This window comes from Gracilinanus agilis, chromosome 3 (assembly GCF_016433145.1).
Source record: "Gracilinanus agilis isolate LMUSP501 chromosome 3, AgileGrace, whole genome shotgun sequence".
Lineage (NCBI taxonomy): Eukaryota > Metazoa > Chordata > Mammalia > Didelphimorphia > Didelphidae > Gracilinanus > Gracilinanus agilis.
In genome coordinates this window covers 31,642,712-31,657,307 of record NC_058132.1, presented here as the reverse complement: position 1 = coordinate 31,657,307, position 14,596 = coordinate 31,642,712, and the positions used below count along the sequence as shown (strand labels likewise).

General features: G+C 42.7%; 2 protein-coding genes across 2 annotated transcripts in view; one reads left to right on the top strand and one right to left on the bottom strand.

Moving 5' to 3' along the window:
- Positions 1–14,596, top strand: part of NADK (NAD kinase) — a 48,323-nt gene that overhangs the window by 9,305 nt on the left and 24,422 nt on the right. The gene's annotated exons all lie outside the window — the stretch shown is intronic.
- On the bottom strand, positions 378–1,353 carry LOC123240928 (glyceraldehyde-3-phosphate dehydrogenase-like). Its single transcript, XM_044668641.1, has 2 exons — positions 1,195–1,353; positions 378–1,130 (listed from the first exon to the last, which is right to left on the bottom strand). Exons 1-2 carry the CDS (start codon positions 1,351–1,353, stop codon positions 378–380), a joined length of 912 nt encoding a protein of 303 aa, XP_044524576.1.

The window sequence follows — 14,596 nt, the reverse complement described above, 5'->3', positions numbered from 1 at the left end:
TATACACAGATAAACGTGGTGCTCTCTACAGTGCGTTTTCTCCTTGTGCCAGATAGCTCCATGATTCTTGACATATATTTGAAAGTTTAGGGATCCTGCTTTGTTCATTTTCATATCATAGGTGCTTGGTGTGTGTGTGTGTGTGTGTGTGTGTGTGTGTGTGTGTGTATAAAAGCACTGAATGTGATGACTTTATTGATGGTACACAAGATAGGACTCTATGCTCCCTCTCCCCACTACAGGGGTGTTTCAGGGCAGGGATTTGAACAGGGCATGGGATCCCCAGCATAGGGATATAGGTTATTATGGATGTAGGCTCCCCAGTGGTAGAACTACTCTTTTTTTTGACTGAGGATGAAGATCCGCGGCTTTCCACTTTACTCCTTGGAGGCCATGTACATCATGAGGTCTCCTACACGGTGGCTGTAACCGTACTCATTGTCATACCAAGAAATGAACTTGGCAAAATAGTCATTGAGGGCAATGCCAGCTCCAGCATTGAAGGTAGAAGAATGGGTGTCACTGTTAAAGTCACAGGATGCAACCTGGTCCTCTGTGTAGCCCAAGATGCCCTTCGAGGATCCCTCTGCAGCTTGCTTCACTACCTTCTTAATGTCATCGTATTTGGCAGCTTTCTCCAGGTGGCAAGTCAGATCCACCACAGACACATTGGAAGTAGGAACATGGAAGGCCGGGCCTGTAAGCTTCCCATTCGGCTCAGGTATGACCTTGCCCACAGCCTTCGCAGCACCAGTGGAAGCAGGGATGAAATCCTGGACAACACCACGCCCATCACGCCGCAGCTTGCCAGAGGGGCCATCTACTGTCTTCCGGGTAGCGGTAATGGCATGGACTGTGGTCTTGAGTCCTTCCACAATGCCGAAGTTGTCATAAATGATCTTGGCCAAGGGGGCCAAGCAGTTGTTAGTGCAGGAGGCATTACTGATGATCTTGAGGAAATTATCGTATTTCTCATGATTCACCATCAGCAGAAGGGGCAGAGATAATGACCTGCTTGGCTCCACCCTTCCAATAGCGCTGGCCTTTTCCATGGTAGTTAAGACACCAGTGGACTCCACAATGTACTCAGCTCCAGCATCTCCCCCTTTAATGTTGGCGGGATCCTGCTCCTGGAGGATGGTAATACTTTTCCATGGATCACCAACAGCTTTCCATTCTCTGCCTTTACAGTGCCCTTGTATGGGTGGAATCATATTGGAACATGTAAAACATGTAGTTGAGGTCAGTGAAGGGGTCATTGATGGCCACAACTTCTACTCCACTGCAGTTGAATGCTGCCCTGGTCACCAGGCGTCCAATACAGTCAAATCCGTTGACTCTGACCTTCACCATCTTGTCTAAGGGATGCAACTGCAGCAGAGGATCCTGGCAGTGAGCTTGTGAGAGAAGAGCTGAGAACCTAAATATTTGTTGAATGGCATTTTTCTGTCTTCCCAGTGCATTGATGGCTTCTATTCAGCCACAGCTTACAAACATGCTTTGTTTCTGAAAGTTTCATCATAAATATGCTGTCAAGGAAAAATGCATTCTGGGATTTAAAATTGTAAGTGGCAAGTCCCTGGGCTGGTCCTCGAAAGCCTAGAGAGATAGCTCAAAATGTAACCAAAAGAATACTCTCTTTTTTACAATAGAAAACACCTCATATATATCATTTCAGAGTTTAGTGCTCATTTTTCAGAGTAGAAAATACTGTTGTAATTTTAGTAATTAAAACAAAATGAATGCCATTCTATTAGATAACCCATCTTTGATCAAGAATAGATATAAATTTAGGAAGGAAGGGTGATATTCATGATTTTGAAGAGGACTTTTCCAGGACTTTAGGTTGTTGGTGGTACTTTTGTCAAATTTTACTTTAAATTCGAGACACTGTATGCTTGGCATAACTCAGTGTATTATGCTAGACCTTGAGGATACAGAGACCAGAAAAGGGGCATTTTTTGCTCATAAGAGTAAACTTGCATTAGGCCAGTGATGGCAAGCCTGTGATATAGGTGCCGAGGATGGCACGCAGAGCTCTCTCTGTGGTACTTGGCCATCCTCCTTCCCCACTGCCACCCCCAGTTTGTTAGTAGAAAGGCAGAGGGAGTTGGGCAGAGCTGCTGCTCCCCTCCTCTCCACCATGCTGATGACATTTTTTCCCATGACCCTCCCCTTTGCCCAGCAGCCCAGTGGGAGCACACAGAGGGTAAGGTGAGCAGCTCACAGAGCTAGAGAAGAGTGGAGCTTTGAGGCCACTCCCCTCCCCCTCTACACTCACAGGACATTCCTCACTTCATTCACCCCTCTGTCCAGCAGCCCAGTGGGAGCACTTTCTCCTTCCCCTGTCTGAGGTAAGGCAGTGGGGCAAGCACAGCACTTGGGATGGGGGTGGGTCAGGGCACGGTACTCCATCTCTAAAAGGTTCGCCATCACTGCATTAGGCTCATTTTGTACTCGTGCAAAATGAAAGATTTGTAATATCTGCTCCTTAATTAAAGTCCATTTTAATTTGACATCAGTGAAATCTGTGTGGAGACTTTTTTAGCTCATAGCCCAAAAACCTGATAGAATTAATTCTTTTTCTTGTTGAGAAACAAGACTGTTTTCAGCTTCTGGAGAAATAGTCCATCTCTTGTAGTGCTTGCACATATTAGGTGCTTAATGTTTGAATTAAACCACAGCAGATGAGGCTGTAGTTCACAGTGGCAGAAATCTAGAGCCATTAGTCCACTTTGCCATTGATAGTTGTCTGTTCAGCCATCCTATCTCTGATCCCTGCTGGATTCATTGTCTCAGGATCTTCTCAGCTCTCTTGTTCTCTCCCTTTTGGTTCTTTCTAAAGTTGGTAACACTGATTTTTGATTTGCTTTAGCTCATCATGGACAGGATCTCCTGGGGTCCTCTGACATAGCAGACCCTGCTGAACCCAATTTGGTAGTGGCTTAGCCATCAGGATGCTCACCACCTTTTTAGCTTGTGGTCTGCCCACACTTGGATGGACAGCTCTGTGATCTCTCACCATGTGGGTGATTTCCCTGAGGCAGATCGCTTACACCCCATCCTTGGTGACTACTCTAGGTTCCTGTAACCCCAGTCTGAGGGCCTCTTTTCCTTAGGTGGATACTAGTGGGGCATAAGACTACCTGCGTGCCCTTTAGTCTGGACCACAGCTAACCCATCCTCATTTTCTAGTTATACATTCTTTATGCTGTCCCACAACTATGCAGTATATTTGTAATGTAACAGCTGTGGTTGCTCACCAAGCACCACCCTGGTATCTGTGGAGGAGGTCCTCGAAATCAGTCATTTGGATCCTGGATCACAGACATATGTAACATACATGGCTAGAAGAATAGAGGAATTAAAATGGGATGGCTTTGTTTTAGGGGAGACCTCCTGAATCACTAAAGGAACCATCCAGTTCCCCAAACTCAGTCCAGGGCACTCTTCTGTTTGGTTTCAGTTTGTGGTTCCTTTGCAGTGTTATTCCATATGGATGAACTCTGTGGGTTCTCCACAACTGTTCTTGATGTATATTTGTCTGTGTGCCACATTGCTCTGACTCTGACACTGGCCAGGCACCTTCATCTCAACTTTGTGTCTCACTCAGGGTCTCTGACAAAGAGCAGGGGCTCAATGAATGTTTGTTGAATTGAATATCATTTCTTGTGGTTTGTTGTACAAATAGCTTTTTTACCATTGACTTACCCCCTTGAAGTTTGATACTATAAAAGTAACAGGTAAATTTAAGGTAATTTGTGAGTATTGTCCCACAGTAAGACAGCAAAAATAAATGCCTAGGCTCCAGCTTATTTGAAAATAATGAAATGAGTGGAGAGGAGAAGTATAATATTTCTCATACATTCTTTCACTCCTAAAAAATATTCTGAGGCAATCTTGCCAGTTAAGAATTCCACAACCAGCTGCTCCTGAGGTTGTTTTTATTGTTGTTTTTCAACTAAATATGTGGGTCCTGGCTTTTGTAATATTAAGTTACAAAACCTGTGCTTTGAGAAGTCTGAGTGCATTTGGAGGAAGTTAGAAATTTGATTTTTAAGAAATATCATTAGGCAAACAAAAACTTTCATTAAATGCAATTGAATCCTACTCATATTAACCATTGCTAACATGGAAAAACTCAGTCAAGAAATTGCTTTTTATGTTTAATGGCATTATTTTCTAAATTAAGTTATTTTTAATCATCATACTCATTATAGTCTTGACAGCAAAGACAGATAGAGCTTCTGGAATAGTTCAGCAATCCTCAAGAATATTCTTTTAAAATAACAGTATTTGCTTTTTTTTTTTTTTTAGTTCTTTCAAAAGTAAACTCTGTCTTTTGCCAATAAAATTAAAGGATGAAAAATTCAAAGTTTTTCTTGGTGGGTGTGGTTGTTATAGCTGTGGGTGAATTCTTCATCTGGGCCTCCAGCACAAGGCTGCATGATTTAATGGGAGGACCTGGCCTTAGCCTTGGGATCAGGTGATCTGATTGGTTGGAATTCAGCTCTGACCTTGAATCATCCTGCTCAGGCTGCTATTATTCTCTCCCCTCCTCTCCTCACCCTTACGTTCTAACAGAATCATACTAAAGATGGGTTCCATGGCAGGAGAGTGGTAAGGGTTAGGCAGTTAGGGTTAAGTGATTTTCCCAGGATTATGCAGCTAAGTGTCTTGAAGCTGGATTTGAACTCTTGTGCCCTGACTTGAGACCTGGCTCTTTATCCACTGAGCCACCTAGCTGCCCTTAGGCTGCTTTTCTTTTTTTTTCCCCCTAAAATTTAAAAAAAACTTTCAGTTGCACATGGAAACAATTTTTGGTAATTGTGTTTTGGTACAATTTTGGTAATTGGTAAATATAGGTTTTACCTGCATTTTTCATGTGATACATGTTTCATTGTTGCTTATGTCATGACAAAAATCATATATCACAGTTACAGTAGAAATGGCCTGAAGGGCGTATAGTGGACAATGGCATGCTGTGATCTGTACTCAGACTCCAACAGTTCCTTTGACTGTGAAGATCATTTTCTTCATGTATCCCTTGTGGTTACCTTAGAGACTTGCTTTGCTGATTATGGTTTGGGCCCATGTTGGCGAACCTATGGCACACGTGCCGGAAGGGGTTGCTCCCTTTCCCCTCTCTGCGCATGCCTGAGGACAATTCTCTCATCACCTGCCCCTCTTTCCAACAGCCCAATAGGAGCGCTTCTTCCCTCCCCTGTCTGGGGTAAGGCGGCAGCAGAGGGGATGGTGGTGGGGCTCACATGCAGTGTAAAGGTTGCAGCTTGGGCACTCAGTCTCTAAAAGGTTTGCCATCACTGGTTTAGTGAAGAACGCCTTCATAGTTGATCGCTGTACAGTATTTCTCTTACTGTATACAATGGTTCTACTCACTTCACTTTGTATCAGTTCATATGAGTCTTTTCAGCTTTTTCTGAAATCATTCTGTTCATCACTAGCTGCCTGACCCTGTTTGATTCAGTTTCCTTCTCTGTAAAATGAGCTAGAGGAAGAAATGTCAAACGCTCCCAGTATCTTTGCCAAGAAAACCCCAAATGTGGTCATGGAGAGTTGGATATGACAGGGATTCTAAAAGATAGCAATGAGGAGGGAGTATAACCAAACCTGGGATAGTGGAGTATGTCAGACCTCAGTGGTTTGAGAAGGTATTTGTGTCTGAGGGACACAAGCCATGTTAAATATGTTAAACCTGGAAAGGCGAGTTGGAGCCAGAGAGTAAAGTGCTTTAACCAGAGGAATTTGTATCTGATCCTAGAGGTTGATTAGGGCCTGCTTGTGGAGGGCTTTCTGGAATTCTCTGCTGCCCTAAAAACAATAGGGAGCCACTTAGTATTTTTGAGGAGGGGACATGGGAATCCTTGATTTAGTGCTTAAAGGAGTCACATAGACCATCTAGTCCAAATCCCTTATTTTATAGATTGAAGGGGCAAGTTTCCAGAAGAGATGGGAGGGGGAATCAAGAGTACGAGTAGAGAGCTTGGCCTTGGCAAAAAAGACCCCCTCTTTCTCGATGGACAGACCAAAGGAAGAAAAGAGAGAATGTGGCACACCAGAGACAGGGTTATGAGGCATTCACGAGGGGAGAGGAGGGAGCTCACAAAATGGCCTTGATTTTCTTACTGTAGTAGAAGCTGTGTTCAGCTTAGTGGTTTAGTTAGACCAGTGGTACTGTCATTCCTTTGCATATCAGATCTTTGATTTCATCCTGTGAATACTCCTTCCATGGTTACCACCCTCCCTGCCCCCACTTTGTACCAGCAGCCCAGCCGGAGCCAGCTCAGTGATGAGCCTGGCCAGTGGAGCCAGTCTGGCCCTTGGACATCAGACAGGCAGGCTATGAAGGGGAGGGGATGGGGAAAGGACTCTCCAGAGACCATCCCGCTTGGGAGACTTGCCAGGGCTCCCAAGTGGGGCTCCATTAGCTCCATACCAAAGTGAGGAAGTCTGGGGGGGCAGGGGAACTGGGACTCTAGCATAGTTAGTAACAGCAACAACAATGACAATAGCAGCACATCAAGGTTTTCAAAGTACTTTTACTGCTTTCACAGATGAGGAAACTGAGGTGAAGTGACTTGTGCCTGGTCATACAGCTCAGTAAGGGCCTGAGGAAGGATTTGAACTCAGGTCTTTCTGACTCCAAGCCAAACAGTCTATCCGCTGTACCAGTTAGTTATCACATAAAGTCAGTTCATAAATATCAGAGTCTTATAACCTGCTTTCCTAATGCCAGCGGTAGTGAATGTAAGTAACAAGAGAAACAGAGCAGCCGAGGGGATGGTGGGTAACTAACTTGGCAGTCTCTGTGTGGATTCAGGTCCCCTCTGAAACCAGCCACCCGAGCCTCCATTTCCTCCCGGAATCTATCTGGGATGTATAGGTTAAGATGATATGGGGCAGGGGCAGCTGGGTGGCTCAGTGGATTGAGAGCCAGGCCTAGAGACGGGAGGTCCTAGGTTCAAATCCGGCCTCAGACACTTCCCAGCTGTGTGACCCTGGGCAAGTCACTTGACCCCCATTGCCTACCCTTACCACTCTTCCACCTATAAATCAATACACAGAAGTTAAGGGTTTAAAATTTAAAAAAAAAAAAAAAAAAAGATGATATGGGGCAGCTAGGTGGCTCAGTGGGTAGAGAGCCAGGGCTGGAGAGGGAAAGTCCTGGGTTCAAGTCTGGCCCCAGACACAGGTAGCTGTGTGACCCTGGGTAAATTAATTAACCCCATTGCCTAGCCCTTACCTCTCTTCTGCTTTGGAACTGATATTTAGTTGTGTGTGTGTGTGTGTGTGTGTGTGTGTGTGTGTGTGTGTGTGTGTTGTGTACAGGGCACACAGCTCAGAGGTTTGTGCCTCAAATGGGGAGGGCATACCGATAAAAGAGGGGGATGTTTACTTGGTAAAGGTTTTAGTCACCCTCTGCTTTTGACATTCTGTGCTAAGATCTGAATGGAAGAGGGATTCCTTTACAGTTGGGCAAGTCCCTGAGATGTTCCTGTTTGTGGACAGCCTTGTCCTGATAGCATCAGGGATATGATGGGCACTATTACTTTACTCTAAAGAGATAACACTAATAATCCATCCAGGAAAAAGTGCTTCTTTTCTAGACAGACACGCAAATGGAATGGCCCAGTCATCAAACTCGTATATCAGTGTATGTACATACGTAATTAGTATTGAATGTGGACAAGGAAGGACACGGGAGGCAGGAGAACATAGGAGATGCTGGCTAGTGGTCTTTTTGATTTTTTTTTTTTAAACTCTTACCTTTTGTCTTGGAAACAATACTTTGTATTGGTTCCAAGGCAGAAAAGTGATAAGGGCTAGACGATGGGGATTGTCTTATCCAGGGTCACACAGCTAGGAAGTGTCTTAAGGCCACATTTGAACCCAGGACCTCCCATCTCTAGGCCTGGCTCTTAATCCATTGAACCACCCAGCTGCCCCAGATATTTTTGAGTCTAAGCTGTTCCCATGGCAAAAACCTGTGTTTTAAAAAAATAAACATAAATGTTCTCCTGGAGATGCTTATGTGCTTTAGATATTAATAGGATTCGAATGTTAATATTGATACATCAATTTAGGTTAGCACCTTGGTTACAACAGCCTTTGTGTTTATGTAAAGGCTAGAGATTAATTTTCAATATTGTAGTTGGAGGAGTTATTTTTCTTGTCATTAAAATTTTTTAAAGCAGCCAACATGCAAAGAAGTAATTCAACAGATATTAAATGTTTCCTTTGTATTGTTCCCTGTTGAACTTGGGGTGCAAAGATGTTTTCATCCGTGAGGACAGTTTGCCCTTTCATAATTTCTGTTTCTTATGAAACCAAGTTTTGTAGATTCTTCTGGTGCCGTTGTTAGTGATACAGAAGGTTTCCGTTAATAGTTTTTTTGAACTGAAAGCAGGTCTTTGCATAATATTTTGAATCAAACCCCAAGGTACTGCTAGCCCAGAGATGCCTTCGCTATAATGAAGGACTCTGGCCCTAAACTTAATTTGTCTCCACACAGCCGCCACATTTGATCTGACATGCTTTCATGATTCAGATGGTTTGCTGAGGTGGTGTCTTAGATGAGCCAGCTTGTGCAAAGACTGTCTTCTCACCTAAAGCTATCTAAGGGAATACATTTGTACAAAACTAGTCCATCAAGAGCTGACTTTTATCTAAGGCTTTAGAGGTTTTTTTCATTAAAAATTTATTGATTGGAAGGCATCTAGGTGGCTTAGTAAATAGAGTACTAGGCTTAAAGATGGGAGGTCCTAGGTTCAAAATCTGGCCTCAGACATTGCCTTGCCTTTATCACTCTTCTATCTTGGAACCAATACACAGTATCGATTCTAAACTGGAAAGTAAGGATTTTTAAAATTAAAAAAAAATTATTGATCAGAGCAGCTAAAAGTCTTACTAGATAGAGCACCAGACCTGGAGTCAGGAGGATCTGAGTTCAAATCCATGATCCTGAGAGAGGTCTTAGACACTTTCCTGCTGTGTGACCCTGGGCAAGTCACCCTGTCCTGCCCCGTGTTCCTCCTACCCCTAGGTCCAATCAAAAAAAATTTTTTTTAAGTTATATATAGAAACAATTTTTGACAATTGTTTTTTGACATTTAAAAATTCAGATTTTTCTCCTTCCTTCCCTCCACCAAGGCAGTGAATAGTCTGATGTAGTTTATATCTGTACTTTTCCAAGTTGCTCGTGTCCTGACAGAAGATGCATATCACACATACAGTAGAAATCTCCTGAAGGAAATATAGTGAAAGATGGCTTGCTGTGATCTGCACTCAGACTCCACCAGTTCCTTCTTTGGCTGGGGGTAGCATTTTCCTCATGAGGCCCTTGGGGTTATCTTGGGAACTTGCTTTTCTGATAATGGTTTAGACCATCACAGTTGATCACTGTATAATATTTCTGTTACTGCATGCATTGTTCTCCTGGTTCTGCTCACTTCACTTTGCATCACTTTATGTAAGTCTTTCCAGGTATTTCTGAATTCATCCAGTTCATTGTTCCTTCTGACGCAATAGTATTCCATTACAACCATATACCACCACTTGGGCAAGTCACTTAACCCCATTTGTCTAGCCCTTGCCCTGCTGTCTTAAGAGTTGTTACTAGAACAGAAAGCAAGAGTTAAAAAAAATATTGATCCTTTTGTTTTCACATCACCTTCACATCCTACTATATTTATGCCCACATCTTGCTACATAGCCATCTATTAAAACAAAGACTAAAAAAGAAAAAAAAAATACATCAGCAAAACTAACTAGAAAACAGCAAATCAGTCAACAACCAACAAGCATTTATTAAGCGTTGTGCCAGGTATTGTTAGTAGACCAAATAATGAACCATCTCTGCTCTCTAAGAGCATTGATGCTCTTTAGGGAGATAGCATGCACGTATTTATATCTAGATATTTATATATTGCACTTATATGTAAAAATGACAGAATCAGTGTATACAAAATAGAGTTAAATTGGTTGGCTTTTTTTGTAGAAGAAAGGCTCAAGCAGCTGGAGGGATCAGGAACAGGATATTTACTGTAGAAAGTTGTGCTTGAACTCTGTCTTGGAGGAAAGGCAGTGGAGACAAGCAGGGTGCATTCCAGACATGGCGGTTTGATCAGTGCAAAGGCATGATGCTGGAGGAGAACAGAAAGAAGGCTAGTTTGGCTGGACCATAAAGTGAGGGAAAGGACTGGTACATACACATGAGGCTGGGCAGATATTTTGGGTCATAAAGGACTTACTAAGCCAGAGGATCCAGCAATGAAAGGGGTCCACCTTACTGAGTGGGAGAGTGGCGTCACCGGAGCTGTCTGGGCTTAAAGAAAATCACTGACTCTGGTGGGAAAGATGGTTTTAGAATAGGAGGCACTTGAGGCAAGGAGAGCAGGGGGCCATTGCAATAGTCCAGGCAAGAGATGAGAAGGGACTGAGCTAAGGCAGTGACCACAAGAAAAGGAGAAGGTGGGAATGGCAAGATTCATCATTAGATTGGATAGGTAGGATGAGGGAGGGTAAGGAGTGAGTAAAACTTTGCTGACTGTTGAATTCTTGACAAAAATCAGGACTTTCAGTAGAAGAAGGGTTAGGCTCGGGGGTAAAGGTAATGAGTTCCAGCCTTGTATATGTCGAATTTGAAATGTCTCCAGGACATCCAGTGTAAATTCATTAGCAGAGAAACATTGATTGAGACAGCGTCTTTAGCAAATATTAGGATACAAAATAAACCCATAAAAACTCATAGCAGTAACAAATTTTAGGAGGAAATAATAGAAAGGGATTTAAAGTTTACCAAGCTTTCTGTCTTTCTCTCTTCTCCCTCCCCTTGGTGGTTCCAAATAATCCTGGGGAGGTACTTGCCCATTTTACAGGCTGGGAAACTGAAGCTGAGAGAGGGAGGTTCAGTGACTTGCCCAGAGTCAGGGAGGTAGGTAGGAGATTTTGTAAGCCAGGTCTTTTTTCGATCTTTTCCAAATCTTTGGTGAATCATGAGGATTGTGGTTTTAGGAAGTATAATGAACTATAAGCTGAGACTCTTTTATGATAAAGCTTTTGTGTATGAGGTTGTCAAATCAATTCAGCATTCATTAAGTGCTTACTATGTGCCAGGTAATGTGGGCAAACAAAGACAGGCAAAAGCATGCCCTCTGCCTTTTCATTCAAGATGCAACAAATTGTAGGTAAAAGCAGTGTAAATTGGTGGTAGCCTCAGAGTGCAGACCTGGGTGGTAGTGGTGGTGGCGGCGGTGGTGGTGGTGAAGCAGTGGGCTGAGAAACTGCAAGAGCTCTTCTGGAGAGTGGGTTTGAGCTGTTTTGAAACCAAGAGGCAGAGATGAGGAGGGGGAGACGATTCCAGGCTGGGGGGAGTGGATTGTGTGAAATCCATTGAGCTCAAGGAGAAGAAAATCTAACCTTTAGATTTCTTAATGATTTTCTCTTGACTTTAAATAGCTGCAATAAAAGAATACCTGACTCTCATTGATATGGATGGCCCTGCCATGGGGATGACCTTTGTCATATTTTTAAGAAGTTAGTCTCACTGGATGACCTGAAATGACTTTGTCGCCCTCCTCCTCAGAGGATTCATCTGCCAACATCCTAATAACCATATGAGGCATTGAAAAGTCTCCTGAAGAGACAAGCACAATAGCCCATCTGCATGATGAAGCTTCTGAACCTTTCAGGCTCAGATGACTCAAGTGCCTCTAAGAACAACATCTGTGCAGAGGGAGGCCAAAATCATAATCCAAGAGTGGCCGAGGGCTGCTTAGAGCAGGTTCGATCCTTGGCCGACATCGATCCTGCAGGCGCTTTACAGATCTCGCCATTCTCTCCCCACGTCTAAGGTCACAGTTGGCAAAATTGGGAAAAGCTAATAACAGATTCTGGAAAATATGTAAATATATTCAAATATATGTGGAGTAAGGACTTTAAATAGTATGCCAGTTAACTGTTAAATCTGTCATGGGGGTTCTTGTGTAACATTATTGCTAGGCACTTAGCAACAACTTGTCTCTCTCGTACAATGACCATATGGTTTGAGCATATTATTAGCTGTGGTTCATAGGCCTATGAGAAATGTGTATTTGGAATGAAAGTGCTTGGAGAAGCAAGCCAAATAGAAGACTCCTGGGAGATCTGTGTTAGAAGGTAGGGGGAAACGAACAGCGTATGTGAATCACTCACTCAAGTCTCAAAATCACTTGTTTTAAGAAGTCATTTATTAAAAAGTATGGGTAAAAGGGAAAATAGCCACATGGCTCAGGAGATAACCAGACTTGTAGACACGAGGTCCTGGGTTCAGATCTGGCCTCTGACACTTCCTAGCTATATGACCCTGAGCAAGTCATTTAACACCTGGTCCTTGCTACTCCTTCCTGTCTTGGAATCGATTCTTGATTCTAAGAGACAGAAGGTGGAGGTTTAAAAAAGAAAGACAGAAAATATGGGAAGACTGCTGGAATTACTCCCTCACATTAGTTGCCAAAATGAAAAGGTCAGTAAAACCCTTTGGAACCCATTCTCCATGAGAGGTAGCCCAGCAGCTCCCTTTGAAGGCTATTTTGTAGAACCACTGTGACTTTCATCAGATGTCATTGTTACTGTTTTCCCAGCATGTGTCCTTAGGTAGTAGATTTTTCAAGTTTGGGTAGCACTGGGTTGATAGGCTAGGCATTTAGAATGCCACTTTGTATCCTTTATTCCTATAAACTTGATAAATCAAAAACCTTCTTTAACATTTGGGTATTTCCGCCATTGGGTAACCTGTCATCTATCAGCTTAGTATAGTAAGAATTTGGTTCTTTGTGGTGAGAGACACTTTGAATATATCTGATTGGATTTCTGTCCAATTTAGCAAAATAGAAAAATGTCTTGTGCATGTTCTATTTCTGAACTTGAATATTCATTTGTAAGCAGAATTCTTTTTCCTTCCTCATTCTAAGTGCTTATTACCAAAATGAGGGATGGAAACTTTTTGGTACCTTTTTAGTTTGAGTAAAGATGAATAAAAATAGTTTAATATGTTTCATTTCAATTTTTTTGGAAATCTGGCCTTAACACATTTTTTTAAAAAAACCCTTATCTTCCATCTTAGAATCAAATACTATATATGGGTTCTAAGGCAGAAGAGTGATAAGGGGGGCAGTTGGGTGGCTCCATGGATTGAGAGCCAGGCCTAGAGACAGGAAGTCCTGGGTTCAAATCTGACCTCAGACACCTTCCAGCTGTGTAACCCTGGGCAAGTCAATTGACTTCCACTGCCTAGCCCTGACCACTCTTCTGCCTTGGAACCAATACACAGTATTGATTCTAAGATGGAAGGTAAGAGTTTAAAAAAAAAAGAAAGAAGAGTGATAAGGACTAGGTAATTGGGATTAAGTGACTTCCCATCTCCAGGCCTGGCTCCCTATCCACTGAAATGCCTTGTTATCTCTTTCAACAGTTTCCAATGCATCATACTCTGTAAGGCCAGAGAGAAAAGTAGATCAAGTAGACTAGAGGCTCTCTAGTAAATGATTCTTTTTTTTAATCACAGAAATTTAATGTCTCACTTTTAGGGGAAATTCCATGAATGGGGAGCTAAATGCAGAAAAGAGGGATGTTTATTTGTTTTACAAACAATTTTCCATTAAAGGAATTCAGTGAAAAAATTTTAAATGGTAGTACATTTAAAGTAATTTAAACACCTGACAGGTAACTGTTAAGCACTTAAAATGGTGCCAGGCACTGTGCCCAGGGGATACAAAGCCAAAGCCAAAAAAATGAACCCTCCCCCCAAAGGAGCTTATATTCTGGGAGAAGCAGCATATAAGCAGTATATACAAGATAGTCCACAAGTATAGATTTTTTTTTTTTTCACAAACAAGTTTGTTGCTCCAACTAGAAATTGAATAACAACATATGCACAGGACCATTTCTGGTTGTTGGCCTATAAGGGACAGTTACTGCCATCTACTTATTCATTATGGAGATATTTAATTAGGAGGTTATATAGCCATTAGAAATTTCACTAGAGGCAGCTAGATGGCTTGGCGGATTGAAAAGCCAGGCCTGGAAATGGAAGGTCTTGGCATCAAATCTGGCCTCTGATACTTCCTAGCCGTGTGGCCCCGGGCAAGTCATTTAACTCCCATTGCCCAGTCTTTGTTGCTTTTCTGCCTTGGAACTGATATGGAGCATTGATTCTAAGACAGAGGGTAAGACTTTTAAAAAGAAAAAATACAAAGGTCTTGGCCATCAGACAGTTGCCTACTGTTGCTGTTTCTATTTCTTCTTTGTAAAGAATCATGTACTGGTATTTCCTTAGTTTGGCAATCTTAGGATTCTCAAGAAGGAATCATTTAAAAGTTTAAAAGAAAGTATTTTGCATGGAAGTCCCCTGCAGTGTCGTCTCTGCCAGTGTGCCCTCCTTCTCTGCTCTTGGAGCACTTGGATCTCTTCTTTGCCCACACTTTTCACCTCTGCCTTGTGTCCTACCTCACCCCCTCCCCACCCCAAGACAGTGCTGCCTCAGTGGGAACTGGCCCGCTTTTCAGCTCTTCATTTGTCTCCATGTCTTTGTCGGGCA